A 24,463-nucleotide genomic window follows, 5' to 3' on the forward strand; every position below is an offset into this window, starting at 1 on the left:
TCCCAACAGAATATTAAAAACATAATAAAACATCAAACATTAAAAACTTCCCTAAACATGGTGGCCTTCAGATGCCTTCTAAAAGTCAGATAGTTGTTTATTTCCTTGACATCTGATGAGAGGACATTCCACAGGATGGGCGCCACCACTGAGAAGACCCTCTGCCTGGTTCCCAGTAACCTCACTCCTCACAGGGAGGGAACTGCCAGGAGGCCCTCGGTGCTGGACCTTAGTGTCCAGGCTGAACGATGGGGGTAGAGATGCTCCTTCCGGTATACTGGGCCGAGGCCATTTAGGGCTTGAAAGCTCAGCACCAACACTTTGAATTGTGCTCGGAAACGTACTGGTAAAAAGGTAAAGGACCCCTGGATGCAAGAGCCCATACCCAGCAGGCATTAATCGGACCAGAAAGAAAGCCACAAGGGGCAGGGCATGAATGGCAAGGTGATTTGGCACCCCGGCATTACATTGGACCAGGGTGAAAAAAGGTAAAGGACCCCTGAACAGTAAAGTACAGTAAGAGGCGACTATGGGGTTGCAGGGGTCATCTCGCTTCAGCGGCATTTGTCCACAGACAGCTTTCCAGGTCATGTGGACAGCATGACTAAACCACTTCTGGTACAACAGGACACCGTGACGGAAACCAGAGCGCACAGAAACATGTTTTACCTTCCCTACCTGCACTGGTGTGCTAGGCTGGCAGGAGCTCGGACAGAGCAACGGGAACTCACCCCATCGCGGGGATTCGAACCGCCGACCTTCTGATCGGTAGCCTAACTACTGTTGACTATGCCCTGGTAACCTCAAGGTCAGATTACTGCAAAGCGCTGCCTCTGAAGACAGTTCAGAAACTTCAGCTAGTGTGGAATTCAGCTGCCAGGTTGCTCACCGGAGCAAGACGGTTTGAGCATATTACACCGATCCTGGTCTGACTGCACTGGCTACCAATTAGTTTCTGGGCCCGATTCAAAGTGCTGGTTTTGACCTATAAAGCCTTAAACGGCTCAGGACCGCAATACCTCAAGAACCGACTCTTTCCTTATGAACCTACCTGGACCCTGGGATCATCTTCTGGGGCCCTTCTTCATGTGCCTCCTCTAGAGGTCCGGAGGGTGGCAACATGAAAAAGGGCCTTTTCTGCAGTGGCTCCCGGTCTGTTGAATGCTCTCCCCGGGGAAGTTCGCCTGGTGCGTTCATTATACACCTTTAGGTGCCAGGCAAAAACATCTGAAGAAGTGTGCATGTACATGAAAGCTTATACCCAGAACAAACTTAGTTGGTCTCTAAGGTGCTACTGGACAATTCTTTAATTATTTTGACTGCGTCAGACCAACACGGCTACCTACCCAAACCTTTTTAACCAGGCCTTTGGTTGATCTGATTTACATCCTATGCCCTTTTAAAATGTTCTTTGGGGGGAGTGTTATTGGGTTGTTATTTTGATTATATGTATTGTAGTGTTATATTTTTATTTTGTTCTGTGAACTGCCCTGAGACCTCCGGGTATAGGGTGGTATGTAAATTCAATAAGTAAATAAATAAAAGCAATAAGGACACATGCTACAAAAAACAAAGCAAAAAAACCCCCTCTTGCAGCCATTCCTTTTTCTCTGTGCAAGTCTGTGGTCATTCCTTTTTTGGTTGTTCCTCCTTGTAGTTCCCTATAGCAAAATCTGAGCAAAAAACAAAACAAAACTAAATGCTTGGAAGGATTTCATAATTTCTTCACTTGGTTTCGGTCTCAACAATATTGCAGTTTATTCATTTTGAAAGAAGCATGAATATTTTTATTTTAATAACAGTATGGTACAGTTTGGGGGGAAAGGGAAGGGGAGCTGGACATGGGGGGGGGACCCAAGCTTGTCTTTTGTAACACTCTTGTGCAGACTTTAATTTGGTTAAGACTGTTGAATGCAAAACAGAATTCAGGTTTCACTACTGGGGCAAAGGAACATCATGTTTGTTTCTACATTGTAGAAGTTTGCTTGAAGTGAAACATCAAATGCATCATTTTTAGAAGGTGCATTTGGGTTAGCCACACTCCATTATGAAACTTTCAACTTCTGCCACATGCATTCAGTGTGATAAACAGGGAAATATTTTCAGGGCTGACTCCCCCCCACTCCTTTGTGCTTCTTGTGTGAAGAAATAAACCATCTAATTCAGCCATGCCCTTATTTCTGTATGTTTTTATTTATTGGACATATTGGTCACTTTTTAAAAACAATATGTAAACTCAAAGTGACCTACAATTATTTAGTCTAATGCAACTAAAATATCATCATGGAACTGCCTTGGTCCAATTGGTTCAAATCAGTGCTGTAAAATTGTTAACTGGGAGCTGGCAATTTCAACATATCACAACAGTGTTTTAACAGCTAAACAGGCTCTTAGTCTTTCTGGACCAAAGTCATTGTCATTGTTTTAACATTTAAAGTGCTTAACAGGCTGGGACCAGGATAGCTGAAAGATCATCTACTCCCATATATACTTATCCAGACCTTAAGATCCTCTTCAGAGGACCCATGAAGTGAAACAGGTGGTACCAGGGAGAATGTGCTCCCTCAAGAGAGCCACAATACAGTGGTACCTTGGGTTAAGAACTTAATTTGTTCTGGAGGTCTGTTCTCAACCTGAAACTGTTCTTAACCTGAGGTACCACTTTAGCTAACCTGAAGCGTCTGTAACCTGAAGCGTATGTAACCCGAGGTACCACTGTATCAGAAAACTACACTAAAACACAAAACCATGAGGTACCACTCTATTTTCTTCAAGGCCATTTGGGTGCCAGGTTTTGTCTTCCAGACCTTTTTTTTACAAACTAAGTTTAGTGTTTTGAACCACTGGTTCTGTTTTTCTATTTGCTAGCAGCTTTTATTCTGGAAGTTGGGGTGTTTTAAAATATTGTGTTTTTAATAGTATCATGTAAGCCACCATACCATATTCTTTCATGTATAAGATGCCCCCATGTAGAAGACGACCCCTATTTTTTTAGCCCAAAATTAAGAAAATGAAACCTTAAAATAGAAGTGAAAATCTGGATGATTGGTGGTGGCAAGTTGTTGATCTTTTGGGAGGCAATTGCCCTCAAAGCTTCCAGCATGAGGTGCATGCAGTGCACTGTGGTGCAGAAGCAAAGGCAGTGACTGGGGCTCCACACGCTCCCCCTCGGTGGCAGCTGCTGCTCCCAAGCAGGATGCCAAGGAAGAGCTGGGGGAAGGCAGCAGCTGCCATCGAGCAAACTGAGCTGAGGAAGGTGGTGAGTGGGCTGGGGGCAGTGTGGGAGTTCGAGAGGGGAAGAGGAAAAACAGGAAAGAAGAGCACGGAGAGGTAGCTGAAGCCGCTCGCAGCGGCGGCGGCTGCTCTTGATCCGGTGGCCGAGCCAGCGGGGGCTTCAGGAGGTGAGCCAGTCGCCAGCAAGCAGCTGGGGGGCGGGGCGGGGAGAGAGAGAAAGGTGGGGTGGTAGCAGGAGGGACCGCCTCAGCCTGCCCAAGCCAAAATCCCAGACACATGCTTAAATATTTTAAAAAATTCCCCCAGGTGCCCATGTTCCGTGTACAAGACGACCCCCATTTTTTTATAGCAAAAAAACTTGTCTTATACACGGAAAAATATGGTGATATTACTGGGCTGCTTTTTATAAATGCAATAATAAAATATATAAGTAAACCTTAGGACTTGATGGTTGCAATGTGCTCTATACAGGGTTACCCTTGCACCCAGTACAGAAGCTACAACTGGTGCAAAATGCAGCAGCTAGCCTGCTGGTGGAGACAGACCATGGCCAGTACACAGCTGCAGTGCTTAAAAGCTTGCACTAGCTGTTCATGCATTACTGGTAGCCAGATTCAAAGTTCTGATATTAATTTACAAGGTCCTCCACAATATGGGTCCAGTAGATCTTAAGGACTGCCTGATCTTTTATATCCTGGCCCAATTACCAAGATCTATGCAGGAATCTCTGTTGGTGGTTCCCAGTGATTTAGAGGCACAGCTCATAACTACTAGATGTGCATTCAGTGTGCTGTGTCCAAGCCTGTGGCACTCCCTCCCAGCTGAAATTAGACAGGCACACTCCTTCCTAGCTTCAGGTGCATGACGAAGTCTATCTTCTTCCAGCAGACCAGGTTTTATGATAAAGTTTTAATGTTTTATTATCCTGTATTTGTCCTGCGTTTGTTTTCTGTAGATTGTTTTTATGTACACTGCCATGAAATGCGAACAATTAAGTGATATATAAATGTCTTCAACAAACGAATAAAAGATAGAATGTAGCTAGACGTCCCAGATGGGGTTGTAAATCCCAGTTTGCACCAAGAGAGACATCTAGCAATTAAGTCTTGCCTGAACAGTACAGTGCATATGTGCATTATCCTGTTTATGATTTCCAAACCGAGAAGATAGAAATCAGTGTGCAGAAATCTTGTTTCTGCATGTAGATCTTTCTTGCTGAATGTTGGTGAATATGTTTAAACAGTATAATTTTATTCCTTGTCAAAATAAAAACTGAACTCAAGAATTAGAACACTACTGATGGGAGGAGCAAATATTCTGCATTTAACAACGGAGGTTATTTGCCCCTCCCAAGTCAGTCTTAACTTGGCCAGAACCTGGACAAGTTACTAACCAGGAAACTCGAGTGAACTCTTCTGAGCTTTCCAGAGGGAGTTTGAGATACAAGCATATTAAACAGGTAAATAACATCATTGGAGATTAGATAGATAGATAGATAGATAGATAGATAGATAGATAGTCACTTCAGCAGGGGGTGCCTAGTTCTGTTCTAATGGGCTTTCTTGTATTTATTGTAATCTGCTTTTCAAAACCGAAAGGGCCAGTTACAGGATTCACTTCTCCATCTGTAAAAGTTGCAATATAAAGAGTGGCCATAATGCACGTAACAAATTACAACAACGGCAGGAACAGCAGAAAGAAAGGAGGAGGGGAACCTTTAATACTGATTGTTAAAGAAAAAAGACTGGCAAAAAATTAGTAAGCTTTCACTTGTGTTTTTTGAAAAACAGAATGACCTTTGTTCCATTGTGATAGAAGTATTGTAAAATTTATCCAATGCCACTTTAGAAAAAATAATAATGAGACAACTACTGTATTTAGTTTAAGCTGGCATGAATCCCAGAGATAAAGGGAACAATGTTGAAAGGAAGGGATAGAATTAACATTGTACTAGGAAGATACTTATTACAAAATTACACAATTTTAAACAGTAAGTACATAAACATTTTAAACACTGCATTTAGAAACCTTAATAAAGGTATTTAGCATACTTTCTAGTAGGATTGCTAACTATATACAGTGGTACCTCAAACGCAGCAGCCCTGGAAGTGTATGCTTCCGGGTTTTGCCGCACATGCATGTGCAGAAGCACTCTATCGTGCCGCATGCGTGCAGAATCGGCGCCTCCGGATACGGACTTTTCAGGGTAAGTAGGGACCCCCGGGATGAATTAAGTTCTTATCTGGAGGGTCCACTGTACTATAGGGCTCTACAGAAAATACTCCCCTAAACAAAATTTCCTAGAGGTCTAGACACAAGCATGAGTGAAAAATAGCACAGCAAGTTTCAGGTATGTTACATTATAGATCCACAGATGAACAAATATGATAGTTACGAGGCTGGTACTCAACCAGAGATGTCTCATTTCATAATTGATTCGGGTTAGGGAGATACAGCTCCTTTCTACATAATATTCCACATGGTTGTCTACTAGCATTGACAAGAAAGGTACAGTTTGAAAGCAGAAAGACAGGGGAACAGAACAGCTGGCACAAATCCAGCAAAAATTATTAGCAAGTAACCCCTATTGAAATATATGGAGCTTAAGTAAAGTTCACCTCCACTGCTGTCAATATGACTTCATTCAATTCCATTGCTATAAATATGGCTTACCTTTGGTTTGTAGAACCTACAGCTTTCCATCTAGGAGAAAACACTTTCCTCCATGGATCTGAGGACCTGACCACACACCTGACATAAGAGATCTGTGACCAGATCACTTGATATTGTGGGTTTAAAACTTTAAAACAGGAGATTCTGAATTTGACTGAAGGCATGTTTAACCCATCCTCACTGGTAGTATTAACCCTTCCCCCAGGGAAGATTACAGATACACAAAGATCTCAACAGTAACCATGGAAGATGGAACTAGGAAACCCCGCTCAGGCCTCTACAGTGAGCAATAGCCCTGAAATGTCCAATCTAGACTTTTTGTTTGAAATTGATTCAACCGGCAATGACATTCAGAGCACACTGGTGCCCAATGAACATTATAAAAATGGTGTCTGTTGGAAATGTATTAAGATGCAAGGAAGCTTGATGAAGTTGTTCTGCTACTGCTGTCTTGGTGGCCCAGTTTTGGTGCAAAATTAAACATAGTGTTATAGGTTGTGGGGTCAGTCTGGATGATACCCATGGAGCCCTTCCAATCCTATGATCCTGTGTATGTAAGGTTTAGAAACTAGTAGAAGAAGCCACTGAACTGGGCAGACAAGGTTGCCCTGCCGCCATAGAGACAAAGGGGACTAACCCCTGCTTATGTAGTTGGAAGCCACATTACCTTGTAAAGTAGAAAAACAATCTCCAGAGTGGTGTTTGTGTGACTTGGAGCTTCCCTGAGCACCTAATGGGGAAGCAAGATATGTTGGAGTGTTAATTCTTTGATCCCCTCCATCCTATGCTCAAGTTGTGTATGTGTGCAAATAAAACCATATAGCCTGAAGACACCACAGGCTCAGTTGACCTTCATTCTAAGAAAACGAAACAGTGAGTAAACATTGGAACCCCTGGAGTCTCTTGCTGCTCAGAGATTTGGGTTGCACGGAATAGTATTAACAGTTCTGCTCAACTTTTGCCAGATTTTCCTATAATTGCCCCACATCCTATTGCATTCCTAGTGTGTGGACCCTGTCAAAACACGGTAAAGAATAAGTTCAATGAACTGTGCTAGCAGCTGAAGAGATTATATGGCAGCAGAGGAAATCCAAGAATTAAAGCCACTTCACTGAGTGGAGGACATTTTATTTATTTACAATTCCCTGGGCAGCTTACAGTAAAAAAGAATTTAAATACAACAGATCTTGAAGTGAGTGCCAGTGATAGGAGCCCCTTTCAGATAGTAGTCAAGGATGTGGAAGTGGGATTGCATATGCTTGACCATACATTCATTGCACAGGATTAAAAAGAGCACCTGTGCATGCAAACCATGCCTGTGCTGTGCACACAGGTTTCCCGACTGCACAGAAAGAGCCTGCTGCATTTACAGTCGTACACATGGGGCGGTTTCAAACCTTATACTGAACATGTGAAGGCTGAGCACACACAATCTTACTTTGAGCCTCATGCATTCATCCAAGTTCTGAACAAGGCCAAAGTTTGGGTGTGCAATGATCAGAGTAGTACTTAGGGGTTGGTAAGGCTGGTCTTTGCCAAGGGTGCAGGCCAGGAGGAAGGCGCAAAAATTGTACCTCTCGGAACTTCAGCTGAGGAATCTGGATGCCGGTGTGGGCTGTCTCGGCAGCTGCAGGGTCCCTTTACCTGCCCCTGTGAGGGCTTCTCCCCACCCTCTGATCCCCCTGCTTGCCCCAAAAGCAGCCTTTCAGCTGATGTTGTAACTGAGAAACATCAGAGGCTCTTAATTTACAGTAGCCAAGTTGCTTTTTCCTGGTTTCTTTCCCGGCTTGACCAATTTCCAGCACGTGCGCCACTGCAAGTTTACCCCAGAGAGCAAGGGCCATTGAGTTAAGCAGAGTAAAGGATGCACTGGGGCGCAACCTCCAAGTTATTGCCTTTCTGCTGGCTCCTTGACAGAAGTAATGAAAAGGCAAGTGAGGTATTGTCAGAAGTTCCTGCCTCTTACTTGCCAGATTTAGGTTGCAGTCCTGTGTACCTACTTTCATAGGAGCAAGCCCCACGGAACTTGGTTGGATTTACTTTTGAGTAGAATGCTGTTAAATGTCCAGTTCAAAAGTCATTTGTGATGATTGAATTACATCATGTTTTTTTTTTTTCTGGAGATGGGCGGGCGGGTGCTGATACATCTCCTTGTCAAGGGTGGAAGGGAGCCTAGGTACACCTCTGCCGATGCTGCATATCAGGGTGGATAAAAATCAATGATACAGTATATATATAATTTTTTTTATTTAAATCAGATGTTTAAAATAAAATGCTTTTGGAGGAAAAATCTTTCTAAAGATAGTTTTCTATTTAAGTTACATTATAGTCCAAAGGCTATTCATCAGGAAATAAGGATTTGTTTTAAGTTTTTCATGTGCGGTAAAGCTTAGCCTAAGTTTGTTTAACCACAACAGTGTTTGCCTTTCCACCTGCCTTGTCCTGCTCTACAGTTTTCACAAGGAAGTTGCTGCAAGAAAAACTCCAAAGGGGCTTTCTGGACATTAAGGTCAAGATATAAATGTTATGGTAGGTGCTAGGCACTAATGCCACCAACTTTGTGGCTACTTTGGGATGTGAAGGTATTGTATACTGTTAATTAGAACTGTTGGTAAGCTTTGTAGGAATATAGGGAGCTGCCTTACACTGAGTCAAACCATCAGTCCATCTGGCTCAGTATTGTCAGAGTAGACAGGCAGAAGCTCTTCAGGATTTCAGACAGGGGGCATTCAAAATCTCACCTGGAGAGCTGGGGATTGAACCTAGGACATTCTAACAAAGTACGAGATTGGCTTCATTATTATCAAATAATGGAGGCTTACAATTTGGACAAGAAAATTGGTTTTCAGGTGGAAAAATCAAAATTGGAAATAGAACTGTTAGAACCCAAAACTAAGAATTTGTCAAGAATGTATAACTTGCTGTTGAAATGGAATACTCAGGACGAAACGGTTAAATCTGTAATGATTAAATGGGCACAAAATGTTGGACATAATATCATGATGGCTGACTGGGAACAGTTATGGACCACAGGTATGAAGTTTACAGCATGCAATGCCTTAAGAGAGAATATAATGAAAATGATATACAGGTGGTACATGACACCAGTCAAGCTTGCAAAAATCTATCATTTGCCCGATAATAAATGTTGGAAATGTAAAGAGACCGAAGGTACATTCTTTCACCTTTGGTGGACATGCCCAAGGATTAAGACTTTCTGGGAGATGATCTATAATGAAATGAAACAGGTATTTAAATATACCTTTCAGAAGAAACCAGAGGCCTTTCTCTTGGGCGTGGTCGGCCAATTGGTGCCAAAGAAGGACAGAACTTTCTTTATGTATGCAACAACAGCAGCAAGAATACTCATCGCGAAGTATTGGAAGTATTGGAAGACACAAGATCTACCCACCCGGGAAGAATGGCAGATGAAAGTGATGGACTATATGGAACTGGCGGAAATGACTGGCAGAATCCGAGACCAAGGTGAAGAGTCGGTGGAAGAAGATTGGAAAAAATTTAAAGTTTATTTACAGAAACATTGCAAAATTAAGGAATGTTAGAAGGTTGTTGGAATGAAGTAATGTGGTTTTAGCAGAAATGATATAAAGGATTAGGTTAAAATTGATTTAGTAAATTGGTGAAAGTTGAGAATTACAGTATATTAAGGTAAATTATTAGGATAAAAACAAAGCTGGAAAGGATTTGCTGAAACATCTAACTGAACTAGAATACAAAAAAGGGAGGTGTGAGGAGGTCAAGGAAATAAGTAAAGGAAAGAAAGCTAGGTAAAGGTCTGATCTGTTTGTTTGTTTTTTAATGTATGTTTGTATTTCTTATGTCTTTTTATTTTTATTTTTTATTGTTTCTCTTTGTAATCTTTAAAATTTGAATAAATATTATTTTTTTAAAAAATGAACCTAGGACATTCTACATGAAGTGTTCAGTTTTTGATATATTTCAAATTAGCAGTTAATTCTTAGTGTTTATGTTGTAGATCTAATTTTTATTATGAGTTATGGTGATTGTATTAGACTTGTGCGAAGCACTTTGAGCAAAAATGTGTATGGTCATGGGGACACATTTTCAGAGAAGCACAGGAAGCGTTTCTCAAAAACTGACAAAAAGTGTGATTCTTGTAAGACCAGAGTATAATTAGCATAGGCAGACTAAAGCCAATAAAGGCTTGAATATAACTTTTTGTTTGCATTCAGCATAGTCAGCTTCAAGTGTTGTATCAAGCTGTTGCTATTGTTACTGTTACTGTTATATTTATTAGTCTCTTCCCCTCAGAAAAATGAATCTCAGAGTGATTTACAAAAATGAGTGCACTGCAGTTTTAAGAATATAAAGCAGAACCAGGGTAGAGGAGGGCAAGAAATGAGTGATATGTAAAACAAATCCTAGGAGGAAAGAGTGAAGAAGTTGGGTATGTTTAGCCCAGAGAAGACTAAGCAGGTGAAGTATGAGCAAGAGAGAACGTTTTCAAATAGTTTTGGCTCTTAGTGACATAGAAGAAGACAAAGGGCATGACTAGATTGAATGGGCTTAAGTTACGAGAGGGTTAGAGTTGTGCCTCTTAGGAGAGGCATCTTCACAGAAATAATAGCTCAGTAATGAAATCAATTAGCTGATGGGCTCTCCCGTGCTGGAGGTCTTAAAGCTGAGACTAGACTTAGACATCTTTTGGGGATGTCTTAAGCTTTGGATTCTCTACGCTGAGCAGAGCATTGGAATAGGTGACCAGAAGGCCTTCTCCAACTCTTCTACAGCACAGCCTTCCCAAGTTTGATGTCCTCCAGTTGTTTTGGACCACAGGCCTCACTAGCCCTCACCACTGGTCATTCTGCCTGTGATTAATAGGAGGTAAAGTGAAAAAAGGGGAAGACAAAAACAGGTTTCAGTTCTGCCTGTTTTAAAGGCATATTTTCTCACAATCTGTACTTTGCTCTGATATGTACTGGATTGGCGTAATTCCTGCCTATGAGCTGCAGCTCAAACATTTGGTAAAAAGTTCAGTGGCTTCTAGATCTATCATTAACTTTTATGTAAATTTATCGACCTGTAATCTGGACAGGGTGAGAAGCGTCTTTGCATAGCTACCTCTAAGAGGATAATTTTCTGAGTGTTGCTAGTGAGTTACTTTCACATGACACAGCAAGTGTATGTCCTTCCTTTGTAGTGACCTCTTCCAGCCCAACATCACTGAACTAATGTTACACATCTATGGTGCAACCTGAATTGGAGTACAGTGTACAGTTCTGGCCACCTCACTCAGAAAGGACATCGTAGAGCTGGGAAAGGTTCAGAAAAGGGCAGGCAACCAGAAAGATCACAGGGGCAGAGCAATTCCATTATGAGGACAGGTTACAACAATTGGGGCTTTTTGTTTAGAGAAACGGCAAGTAAGAGCAAACGTGATAGAGATGTGTAGAATTAAGCATGGTATGGAGAAATTGGATAGAGAAAAGTTTTTACCTTTTGAAAAATTACTTTAACTTCAAGACATTCAGTAAGGCTGAATGTTGGAATATTCAGAATAGGCAGAAGTACGTAGTTAAACCGTGGAATTCACTCCCACGAGGTAGTGATGGTCATCCACTTGGATGGATTTTAAAAGATTAGACAAATTCAATGGATACGAGCCAGTCCCTTTCTTCTACCTCCACTGCTGGAGACTGTATGTTTCTGAATTCCATTCGCTGGGTATAGCAACTGGGGAAGAATACTGTTCTCATCTCCTGCTGCTGGGCATTTTGCTGGTCAATGTGAGAACAGGGTTGCATGCAAACCATACATTTGAGCCGCATAACTTCTCCCAAGACTCCCAGGATCTGGCGTTACCTCCTTTCAGAACTACTATTACTAGCACTACAATTTCCAGGATTCTTGTGGGGGAGCAGAGTCCTGGGTTTAAATGTGCTTTAAATGGAACTCCCCCCCCCCTCCAGGAAGTTCACCTGGTACCTTCATTTATACACCTTTAAGTGCCAGGCAAAAACGTTCTTTTTTAACCAGGCATTTGTTTGATTTGATTGAAATCCTATGCCCTTTTGAAATGTATTTTTTGGAGGGAGGGGCGTTATTGGGTTGTTCTTTTTATTTTGATTATATATTTTGTGGTTTTATATTTTGATTTTGTTCTGTGAACTGCCCTGAGACCTCCAGATATACAGCGGTATATAAATGCAGTAAAATAATAATAATAATAATAATAATAATAATAATAATAATAATAATAATAATAATGATGGTGTGTATGCAGCCCAGGATGCTGGACTAGATGGGCTATTGGCCTGATCCAGCATGCCCTTCTTATGTTCTCATTTATTGCTTTATTTCTTTATAATAAAGCGAATGCTACCAAACTGACTTTTCGGGTACATTACTGCTGTGGGTCACTGCAAATTACGGATGTGCAATTAGTGGCAGGTGACATGCATACGTATACTGAAAAAAGACTTCTGTTTCCTTGCTATTCCTCTTTCATTGTAGCTCTGTGTCTGTCCCCTTAGCTTCTGTGCCCCCAAAAGACTATAGGATGCCAGGCAAGAGGGTGATCAGTCTGTTTTCTTTACTAGACCAAGCAAGCATAATGACTCTTCAGCCATGCATTCCTGTACAGAGGCTGAGGTGTAAGCAGCAATACAGCATAAACTGATGTGCATGGCAGGTGACAGAATCAAGTTCTGGGATGTGCTGCCCCTGCCTGAAGTTTTTCAGTGGACTGGCTCATGCGATTTGGGCCTTTGTTTATCTATAGTGGGGCTCTGGCATTTCCCCATCTTAGCATCTCAGACTAACACATTGCCAATCTTGCCCTAGTTTTGTATTTTTTACAAGCTGTAAAACAATGGGATATTTCTGGGATGTTTAATTTTATTGTGCAAGTCCTTCATATATATTTTCCCATTGCTTCTCTTGTGGAGATGAGAGAACCTAAATTTGGAAGATAATTTGACTTTTCCTAATTAACAACACTTGTTGTTAAGTATCAACTTGAGTGTTATTCAGTTCATGTTTTGTGTGAAAGATTAGCTTGATTCCTATCTAAGCTGTCTTAGAAAACTGCATTCCTCCTCTTGTCTAAAAGTTAAAATCCATCTGGAAAAGTGCTATGTTGGCATACTAAATATTTTTCCCCTCATTTATGCTGAACATAAACATTCAGGGCATTGGATTGACAGTTATTTTTAGGGCAACTTATTGCTATTTAACTTTTTTATTACACAGCTGAGCTTTTCATTTTTGCATATCATTACTGTAGTAGCTCTGACTCTAGTGCCTTTTTTATGTACATGTACCACTTCCTAGAGATACCAGCTTTACATTTTCAGACACTTGCAGATGTATAACTATTCAGCTTTCTTCCCTTGCATCATGCTAAATCATGGGTTGGGGTTGGGGGGGTTTCTTCTTTTGTACAGTTCAGTTAAGTGAGTGGCTGGTAAACTGAAATGTCACTTGAAAATGAGAGAAGCCTTAGTTTTTGAGCAGCATGTAGAAAGCAGAGTCTCCACACACATAGACAGAGCCCAGGAACCCATAATACAGTGCTGTCAGCAACCAAACCTGCATCCATTTCCAACAAGGTAGCAGCACCCATAGAGCTTTTTGACACCCATCCTTGTTACCACCCCATAGTGTGACAACAGCAAGTCTGATAATGCCTCCCAGCAGATCCTTCTGTTGTCTGGACATAAGTAATATGGAAAATGTGCCCCCCAAATTCCATCATTTTACACAACTTGGGATTCAAAGAGATACCGTTGAAATTCTCGGGGGGCTCTAACATTCCTGGAGAAACATTTAACTTTTTCTATTGAATTAAAAAGAAGATTGTCATTTGGCCAGGGGTCCTGTATTTCAAGGGCTTCCTGGGATGGTATCCTCTTTCCATACACCCAATAGTGGGCATATGGGATGAGGCAGGCAAAGGCAAATTTACCTTCCTCCTTTTTTTGCCTAATTAAGCCAGAGGAAAGCCAAAAGCTGAGCTGCCACTGCCAGCTCATGCCTGCACTGCAGAACGAAGTCTCAAATGCCGCTTGTTGGGAAAGAATGAAATCAGTTTCCTTTCCAGGAACCTTCTACAGGAAAAGAAATGGCTCCCATTTCTTTTTCTGCATAATACACATGGAAAGGAAACAGCATCATATCTCTGAGGTATTTGATATTTCAGCTCACAAAACAGCAGCAAGGTAGCAGTGGCAACTCACCTGCCAGGTGAGAAGAAAGGAAAGAAAGAAAGAAATCACTTGCCAGCCACCTAATCTTTAAAGCCCTAAATGGCCTTGACAGAGTATACCTGTAGGAGCGTCTCCACCCCTGTTGTTCAGCACGGACACTGAGGTCCAGCTCCAAGGGCCTTCTGGTGGTTCCCTCACTGTGAGAAGTGAAGCTACAGGGAACCAGGCAGAGGGCCTTCTTGGTAGTGGTGCCCTCCCTGAGGAACGCCCTCCCTTCAGATATCAAGGAAATACAGAACTACACAACTTTTAGAAGACATCTGAAGGCAGTCTTGTATTGGGAATTTTTAAATGTTTGACACTTTATTATCAGACCCTTTCTTGTTCTTTCAGTCATTGAAACAGTTCTGATTTTGGAAACAGGGAGGGTCCATTGTACCTTTTATTCTCAGTTTCACTAGAGACTGGAAGCTAGGCACTTGTTTTTATATGTCTCATTCTCAGTTACTTCCCTTATATATATATTTAAGTTAGTGTTTATATATCTTGGTTTTTGCTGAGGGAAAGGTGTTTCATTGATCAATAGTTCTGTGCTTGTCTCTCTTATCTTCCACTCATTTTCTTGCACACTGATTAAAAAGTGTCTTTTGGTTAAAGTAGGCAACTTTTGAATGTCCACTAGCCACAGAAGGAAACAGAAAGGCAGGTTAGACGCTTTCAGAGAGATACAAATACTTAAATGCTGAGGAGCTGAGCATTTGTGGCTTCCTGTGTAACATGAAAATAATTTTAAAAAGCATAATCAAAGTGCATTGCAATCTAGAAAGAAAGAAAAAAAGAGTAGTGGGTGGAGAATAACACAAGCAACAAAGCTTATAAGATGGTTTTTTTGGTCTAACCATAGACCAGGGCTGCAGTATGATAAGCAAACATGGACTTTCCTGTAATTCAGCAGCAGTTAGAAAGATTTAAAAGGCAGTTGCACTTGTGGTAGCAAACCTAGCATGTATGTTTGAGCTGTAAGTATATAGTGGTATAGGCAAAAAGTCTCAGTTCTGCTGAAATGGGCAGAGCAATGGGTAAGCGTGTGAGCCAGGAAATCCCTGATTCAAATCTCCTTAACTATGAACATGGCCTTAGAAGAGCCACAAGCTCTCATCTCAGCCATACATCTGCAATATGATAACATGTTTAGTTCATTGGAATACTTCTCCATATGCCACCCATATAATCCAAGCATCACTTCCACCTGTGTTGAATTAGCCAAGTTAACTTGTGTGTTTTCAGGATTAAATCTCACCTACAACCAAGGGTATCTCAAGAGAAGAAAACAATAAAAGTAATCTGAAGGTTGTACAGTGGTACCTCCTCGGGTTAAGAACTTAATTCGTTCTGGAGGTCTGTTCTTAACGTGAAACTGTTCTTAACCTGAGGTACCACTTTAGCTAATGGGGCCTCCCGCTGCTGCCGCACCACTGGAGCACGATTTCTGTTCTCATCCTGAAGCAAAGTTCTTAACACGAGGTACTATTTCTGGGTTAGCAGAGTCTAGAACCCGAAGCATCTGTAACCCGGGGTACCACTGTATTTCCCCCCACTGTCTCCCACCTATTAATAGGGAAATGATTCTGGTCTAGTTGAGTCCATGGCAGTGGGGCAAACAGATTTGTAGGAGAATAGTCAGAACTATGGCTCTTCATCAGCATGGACACAATTCACGGAATGAAGGGTAAAGGAATCACCAAAATATAGATTCCATGTAGTTTAGCATTGCATCCTTTTGGCTACATATGGGACTCTCATTGTGTTGTATACATCCCAAATGTGGCCCTCAAGGTGATACACTTTAATATGAGGTCACATTTCTTCAGCCAATTTCTTCTTTCCTTACAGGTACAAAATAATCACTATAAAGATCTAAGAAGTGAAAGGAAAAAATGGCAAGTGCTAATCCTGTTAGTCACCTCGGCTTTTTCTTTGGCAACATCACACGTGAAGAAGCTGAAGACTACCTGATGCAAGGCGGGCTGAGCAATGGACTGTATCTCCTGCGACAGAGCCGCAACTATCTGGGTAGCTTTGCTTTGTCCATGGTTCACGGTGGTAAAGTTTATCATTATACCATTGAGAGGGAAATGAGTGGCTCTTACGCCATTACGGGAGGAAAGTCCCACAGGAGTCCTATAGAACTCATTAACTACCACTCAGATGAAGTTGATGGTCTTGTTTGCCTGCTCAAGAAACCGTGTCATCGACCACCAGGAGTGGAACCAAAAACAAGCCAGTTTGAGGACTTGAAGGAAAATCTAATTAGGGATTATGTGAAACGAACGTGGAACTTGCATGTGAGTTTAGTTCTCCTGTGTTTTTCTGTTTTGCATTTGACACCTGGTGAGTATGGAGATGTGTGAAGGAGAATAAGAAAAGTGAAACCTCATACTTTTGCAATGGCACCCAAGCACTGTGAGCATAAATGGCAAAATTCCCCAGCTAAAGAAAAATACCATTCTTGCCAGCACTATTCAGGCGGGGGTTGGGGTTGGGGTGGAGACTACTTTAAGTTTTCCAGTTTCAAAATCCATGTAGCGATCAAATTTACTGTCACAAAAGCACAGGGTAGATTTTAGGGTGCTGTGTTTTCTTGCATGGGTCAGTCTTTTATGAAATCTGTTGGATTATTTGACATTTTATTTTTGCCTTCTAAAATGTGCCTTTTGAAGTATTGTAGCCTATTCTACTACTAATTGTACAGTTTTTTAATAAACAGATATACCAGTGGTTAGCAAACTTTTTCAGCAGGGAGGGAGCCAGTCCACTGTCCCTCAGACCTTGCGGGGGGGAGACTATATTTTGGAGAAAGAAAATGAATGAATTCCTATGCCCCACAGATGCATAGATGCAGATGCATAGATGCATATGACCCAGAGATGCATTTTTTTTAAAAGCACACATTCTACTCATGTAAAACACGCTGATTCCTGGACCGTCCGCGGGCCAGATTTAGAAGGCGATTGGGCTGGATCCGGCCCCCGGGCCTTAGTTTGCCTACCCATGAGATATACAGAAAAAAAGTGCTTTGCTTAATATAGCTTAAAATGTTGTTGGGCTAAACATGGCTACTTGCCAAACACACACACACAGGCAAAATACTCTGGATATGCCCAGCACTTAGCTCAACTTCTGGAACTGCTTATTTTGTATTCTTACAACTTTCCCCCATTTTCCACTACTGTGCAGGGCCATGCCCTTGAGCAAGCGATTATTAGTCAGAAACCACAGTTAGAGAAATTGATTGCTACAACAGCACATTTGAGAATGCCTTGGTTCCATGGGATAATAACTCGGGAGGAATCAGAACAACGTGTTCTTCTGGGCACAAGGACCAATGGGAAATTTTTGTAAGTAAACATGTTTTTCTTGCAATTTCTAGAGGCTTAATGCTGACAACCTGAACTGCAGTAGGAAGACTAAGTAGTAGAGTCATTATTTCTAACAATACCAAAGTTTGCCAAGTATGTTTATCTTTACTCATCTATATTTCCATCTGGCCTTGCCTTCCTGGAAGCAGCATTTATTGGCTTATTTGCCGAGACATCGTAACTTATTTATGGAATATTGAATTGACTCCCCTTTTTTCTTGTTATGGATATGGGATAGTGTTTTTCAAAACAACATTGTTAAGCTAACAGTGGATTATACTTTAACTGTTATTAACCAACTTTATAACTATTTTTCTATGAGAGGCAATGGTGATGTGGTGTTCTTCAGCATACTGGAAACATTAATTGTTTCAAGCACTTTCCACTGTTTTATTATCTCAAGTACTAATCCCTGTCGGTTGTTGAGTATATTCAAACCCAATGATCTTGGGGTAAGATTGTTGATTTGAATGTGTGCAAACCCAAATTTTATAAAGACAGAGATAACTTACCTAAGTCTACTCAAAAAGCAGAATTTACTGCTCTTGAAAATACTGTTTGGTCGCTACCACGCTGTTGCTCATGACAGGCATTAAAGGCCCTGAATTTCTTTGTGGTGGAACAAATTAAGTGAATCCCCGTCCCATATTTCATTCATGTTTTATATTTTGGGGTTTCTCTCCTCTTTTATCTGACTATGTCCTGTAATAACAACATTTGTAATGCATGGTTGCCTTTATTTCTGTTAACAGCTACATAACCTATTTATAGATAGGCCAAGAAGTGCACAGTGTTCTAGTAATTCAGGAACTGGAAAATCCGACTCACCCATGTAGCTTGGATTAGGCAAAATCACATTAGTTGTTCTGCCTCTCTCCCCACTACCACCCCAGGCTGTGGCATAAAAGAAGTATGATAAGCCAATAGATTTGCTCTTCCTATCGCATTACATCTGTCCTTCACTTTGGAAGCCAGTTGTTTTTAAAATGAAGGACTGCTGTAGTAGACAAAAATGGAAATCCTGACTTTTAAGGGTGTGATGTTTTCTGTAAAAAATAAATTCAAGCCACACTTGGGGGGACCTTTGTGTAACTTGCAGGGAAGTGAGAACTTGTAGATGTTAGTGCCTGTTAATAATAATAATAAAATTTTATTATTTTTACCCCGCCACTCTGGGCGGCTCCCAACTGAATATTAAAAACACGATAAAACATCAAACATTTAAAACTTCCCAAGGAATATTAAGGAGCTAGGAAGGTATGGTTTTATGACAGAGTAATATTCTGAAGTATTATTATAATAATAATTGGGATTATTATTATTATAATAATTGGGATTATTATGAGAATTAAGGAGCCCAATAATCCTTACGAAATGGTCTGGGTAACTGCACCAGTCTGTTCACACGGCTATTTTTCTGGATACTGCTCAGTCTGTCGAATCTCAGTTGGGAAAACAGCTGTACTTTGGCTACTAGTTTGGGGTCTGGGGGTGGGTGGATAGTACAGCACTATTGTCTCCAGCAGCTATTAGACAAGTTGTGGGTGACAAAAGTAATTCTGAAGACCGTAGAAAACATGTTGAGAGCTTTACACAGCTAATAACAGTGAAGAAGAATTAGCCTCATATTTGTTTACGTAAGAATGACTCTCTGCAGTTTGAAAATTGTTCCTTTGTTTATTTATTTCTTTTCTTTGCAGAATCAGGGAAAAGGAGAATCAGGGATCCTATGCTCTCTGTCTGCTCAATGAAGGAAAGGTGGTACATTATCGTATTGAGAAGGACAAGAGGGGGAAACTCTCAATCCCAGAGGGAAAGAAATTTGATACACTCTGCCAGGTTTGTCAAGTGTCACTCGCTGAGCTGTCTGTTATGTTTGCATATTGACAGCATAGACAGCAGGAGTTTTGCTTTGCCATGGGTCTATAGATTAAATGTGTTATGCAAAATCACATATTTTCCTGTTTTCCATTGTGGGCAAAAGTATGGGAGGATAACGCTTACTTTGGTTAATATGAGCTGTTTAGATCTTCCTTAGAAAAAATTAGGTTAATTTGGGCTACGGTTGTTGTTGAGCAAATTGCAGGAAATCCCAAATCATCTAATTTATTCATGAAAATAGCAGAGTTATAGAAAGACAGTGAAATTCCATTTTTGTTATGCCCTCTCTGAAACACTTATGTGCCATAAGGGAATATAAATTTAGGATTGTATTATGAGACATCTGTTGTTGCCTTTATTCTCCCCCCCCCCCCCGTTTTGAGTCAATACAAATAACAAAAGACTCTCAAATTGGCAGAAATGTGCTCTTTTTGAATGCAGTTTTGTTACAAGTATGAATTCAAGATTTTCAGGATGTTATACATGTACTTGGTATCAGTTCAGTGTACATTGGGCTTGGATCCATGATGCTTGAGTCAGTGTGTAGGGTCTGCCATTATTTTCAGGTGAGTTTTCTACACAGGAATAGCAACAGCAAATGCATGAGTGATTTGTACACTCAGTTTTCATAATTCTAGTGTATCATGGGAAAGGCAAAATGGTGCCTGTTTCCCTACGGCAGTGATGGCCAAACATGGCCCTCCAGCTGTTTTAGGACTACAGTTCCCATCATCCCTGAGCACTGGTCCTGTTAGCTAGGGATGATGGGAGTTGTAGTCCCAAAAACAGCTGGAGGGCCAAGTTTGGCCATCACTTCCCTAAGGGAATGTGTGAACTTTGGACCTTTTTTTGAGCATACACATCTTTCTGCTGGGGAGGTGTGCAAGTTGTTCCTTACATGTTAATATATAAGCACCAAAAGAGGATGTAAAAGTTAGTTGAACATTTTCCATTATCACTTCTTTTTAATTGAGGAAACCACCCTCGGTCTAGGCTCCCAATTATTATTAATAGTAGTTGTATTCATTAATGAAATGTTCAGTATTGCACTTTTCAAATAATACTGGTCCTACCAACTGTGGTCAAAAGCGGGGGAAATTGTCAAGTCTTTTGCTCTGTAAACCTGGTTCTTTAATTCTAATGTGGTTGGAGAGGATGGATAACGTGTTGTGAACTAATGAGAGAAATGAGCTCTGCACATGTCCAGAGGAACATTCATAAGTTATAGGGCTGAGGGTATTTGAAGACATGGTTGAGACCTAATGAGTCCTAGCATATATGAGATACTGCATGGTATCTCTATTGTTCTCTGTTATTGGCCTGTCTGTATGAAAGAGAGGGAGAGGGAGGGGTTTGAATTTCTGAAGTGGCACAGGCATGATAAGGACTGAATTTTGAATCCAAAGTACATACCACTTGCTTTTGCATCACCGTAAGCAAGATGTAACATATGTGTTTGGAAGTTAAATATGACATTTCTTGAGTGGAGATACTCAGTACCTCACATGTAGGATATATCTGTGTTTGCAGAGCAGGGCCAGGCTTCAGTATCACCCTTCTTGTCTGATCTTATTCTGCAACAACTATTCCAGTGCACAAGACACTACTCATATAGGGACTACATGAAGTCAGGATGCCCAGTTGCACAGGGGCCCCAAACAGGGAAAGCCCTGCAAGTGAATAGCGGTCATGTATTTGAATTTTTCAGCAGGCAATGCACACAAGATAGATTTGTTGCAGGAAAAACACCTGGGGGCTTGGCTAAAATTGCTGCCACACACCATCATCAAAACAGGTATGGTCTACATGCAGGCAACGTGTGAACAGGGCTATTGTGGACATTGTCATGTTTGAAGTATGGCATGGGATCCTTAGCTAATGAGTGCTAATTGGTGACCCAATTGTGTCCTTCCTGCAAAATGAACTCTTTTCCAGGGGGCACAGCCAGAATCTCTTCACAAAGGTCTCCATTCATATAAATTCTTCTGTGGCTCATGGTAAAATCTCCTGGCCACCCCTACGCTACAGTATTTTGCTCACCACAAAATTGACCTAAGGGGAGCAGGTGCCACGATAACTTAATGACTAATGGCTAATGAGAAAGTGGAGCTGCCTGGGGATAAAATTATTGGCTTCAGAAGTGGGGAAACAAAATGAAATATTTGAACCTGAGGACCAGAGAACCTATAGAGGGCAGCAGGACAGGTGGCTTGATTTTACATATTAACTAGAAATGATTAGCTAAATGTCTGGCCCTAAGCCACTGTAGCAGTTCAGTAGCTTGTTATTTCTCCTTCCTTCTAGTCTATTCTTTCTTATTTGTTTTCTTCTCATGATAGCTAGTGGAACATTATTCCTACAAAGCAGATGGACTTCTAAGAATCATCACAGATCCAGTTCCAAATCCTAACTTGAAAAATGGTGAGTGACTGGGTTTATTTTTAAAATGTAGAATTTGAGTCCCCATGGTGGTGTACATGAAAATCATCCATAAAATTATAAGAGCGTAAAATACATAACTGAATTCAATAAATTTTCTAAAAACACTTGGTAAATCAAAAAAGGTTTCAGCAGGTTGATAGGATATTGGAATTGTAGGTACCTGTATGATTCCAGTAGGAACGGTCTCCCAAATTACTGGTGCCACTACACAAAAAGTCTTAGTAAATGCGGAAGCTGAAAAAAATATAAGAACTGTGGGACTGTCAGGAGGACTTCTCCAGATGATTGCAGTGATTGATCCGTGTATACTCATTCATTTAGCCTTTATTGGCATAATGATTGATCTGTGTATAAGGGACAAGGAGGTCAGGCCATTGGTCAGTCTAGCTCATTGTTGTCCACAGTGACTCTCCAGAGTTTCAAACAGATTTGCAGTCATAGGTTGCCCAATCTTACATTACCTGTAGCAGTGCAAATGTGTAAAGCAGCAACACCCTGTGTTAAGCAAGCGGGCCAGGGCTTTCTCGGAATCTCTTCTAAATTCCCTTTTAGGGCTGCGCCTTGCATCAGGGACACCTTTTCAAGTCTTGGGGCTTAATAACAGCAGAGCATAGCATGGATAGTTGCTGGCATCCATCGGTCTCCATGAATGAAGTCAAACTGCTGTGTTTGTAGCATGGAAGGGACCTCCTGGTGGCACAAGCCTAGGCAGTGTGTCTGGAGGTCCTGGGCTTCCCAGATGACAAGACCGCCCTCTCAGCCTTGCTGATATAGTCCAAAGGAAAGCAGAGCAATACGTTTGATACCAGTTTGGCTGCAGGAGTTGCCAAAAGAAGGCATACAAGGTGCCATCCAATTGCCTTAGGGACTCCACTCTGAATTTGTGTAGGGTTTACTCCTTAGCCTTTTCTTCGAGTAAGACTATATTTATCAGGTTGCTGCAACCTCAGAGTCACTTGGGGCTCATCCAAAATTCCTTTTGCGTCATGCTGGTACTGGTCTGTGCTTTAAAGCTCCATGTCCTGGCACATTGCCCAGGGAAGACCCGTATTGTGCCATCTTCTCTGGGGAAGGGCCATAGCCCAGTGGTAGAGCATGCAGAAGGTTACTTGTTCAGTCCCTGGCATGTTCATTCCAGGGAGAGACCCTTCTCTGAAACACTGGGGAGCCATAGCTAATCAATGCAAGATGACTCTGAGCTGGGTGCAGCTGTGCTCTTGAGTCTGTATAAGGCTGATTCCTGTGTTCATTTCTTGTTAGTTCAGTAATTTCATTTCTTATGCCACAGCTACACTGATGTTTGCATATTTATTCCCTTGAGAGTGTTCTTCCCCTCTCCCCCCCCCGAAATGTATTTTGATAAAAGCAGCAATAGTAATTAGTGTACCTCATTATCTTAGGCGTATTCGCCCCACCGGATCATAGGCCTAATTTCAGCAAGGTAAGAAAATTGTACTGATGAAAAGCATTTATGGTGGTTTTTAATAATAAAATAAAGTTCAAGGATGGTTTATTTTCACTTTTTGAGTTTCTTAATATATGAACATTTGCTATAATTTTCAGATATATTTGTGTGTTTTACATGCAATAGCATTAGACATTATGTGGATTAATTTTTTTGCTCCGGATTTTAATTCTTCATAAGAAGTATTTTGGGGTGAAAGTATCATGTATTCCAGTCTGCAGTGGGTGGACTCCAGTTGGTGTTGTTCCACAGTAGAAAGTATGGGAATTACTCCGAACTTCCAGAGCAGGTTAGGGAAGGGCATTGGGAAGAATCACCAAGATAAATCTTCTTTCCTGTGCTGTTGACTGAGCCATATCTTGCATCCATTGAGTGGCACCAACTGGCTTCTACTCTTGTTTCACTTTGTACAGTGTATGATGTATTCTCTGCCACAACAGTCCAAATTTAGATATGAGAAAATACAATTATAAAATCACAATAATTTAAATTAAGATGTTCTGCATGTATTTGCTTGCTCTGCAATCATTGTTCTTCCAAAAATTCAGTTACACAAGGGATTTGAATGTGTTGACAAGGACTAGATAGTGAGAGAAAGCAAGATAAGAGAACTGGGTGGAGAAAAAAATAACGGGAACATTTCTTAAATGGTATAGAAGCAAGGACATTACAGAGGGCCATAAAAGCCATTTGGAGAGTGAATGACAGGAACCAGAACACGAGAAATGAAAACTCATGGTCTCAAGCACTGAGCCCTTTTGAAAATTCCTGCTCTGTCTTGTATGATAAAACTTTTCTCGTCAATGTTCGTCTCAGTGCTGAAGGAGGCAAGGCATTGACTTCAAACTGAATGGAGATGCATTTTAAAAGTTTGTTCACTTATTCAAATTGCCACACCCCTTCTCTCTCCTTTACACCCAATTCATGGGTGGTCGCTTGAAACACAGCTGTGCTTCTAGCATCTTTTACAGTACAAACCTTCACTTGTTGCAGTTTAGCACAATATGGTGATAACTCCTGGATGCATGCAGGAGGACAAATACATTGTACAAACAGATTGCAAAGTGGAGCAGTCTCTTTTGAGTTGGGTTGAGTTGCTTACATGGATGAACTGGGCTGAAGAGAATGAAGGTGCTTTCATTTTTTAAAAAAAGAAATAT

The 24,463-nt window shown here is 41.1% G+C and overlaps 1 protein-coding gene and 1 long non-coding RNA gene across 4 annotated transcripts in view; both read left to right on the top strand.

The window, feature by feature from the left end:
• LOC309352220 overlaps window positions 1-24,463 on the top strand; it is a 100,372-nt gene that overhangs the window by 63,183 nt on the left and 12,726 nt on the right. The gene's annotated exons all lie outside the window — the stretch shown is intronic.
• The window catches only part of SYK (spleen associated tyrosine kinase), a 36,727-nt gene that overhangs the window by 1,080 nt on the left and 11,184 nt on the right, over window positions 1-24,463 (top strand). For 2 of the 3 annotated variants that reach the window (XM_081880463.1, XM_081880465.1), the window contains exons 2-6: window positions 15,990-16,441; window positions 17,334-17,494; window positions 19,216-19,354; window positions 21,736-21,817; window positions 23,239-23,279. In XM_081880463.1, coding sequence (XP_081736589.1) covers window positions 16,034-16,441; window positions 17,334-17,494; window positions 19,216-19,354; window positions 21,736-21,817; window positions 23,239-23,279 — 831 coding nt within the window. In that variant the 5' untranslated portion in view covers window positions 15,990-16,033. Of the gene's footprint in view, window positions 1-4,613; window positions 4,694-15,989; window positions 16,442-17,333; window positions 17,495-19,215; window positions 19,355-21,735; window positions 21,818-23,238; window positions 23,280-24,463 lie in introns of those variants that run through there. The other variant, XM_081880464.1, reaches the window with a different exon arrangement.

This window comes from Podarcis erhardii, assembly GCF_964252035.2.
Source record: "Podarcis erhardii genome assembly, chromosome: 11".
NCBI classification, from domain to species: domain Eukaryota; kingdom Metazoa; phylum Chordata; class Lepidosauria; order Squamata; family Lacertidae; genus Podarcis; species Podarcis erhardii.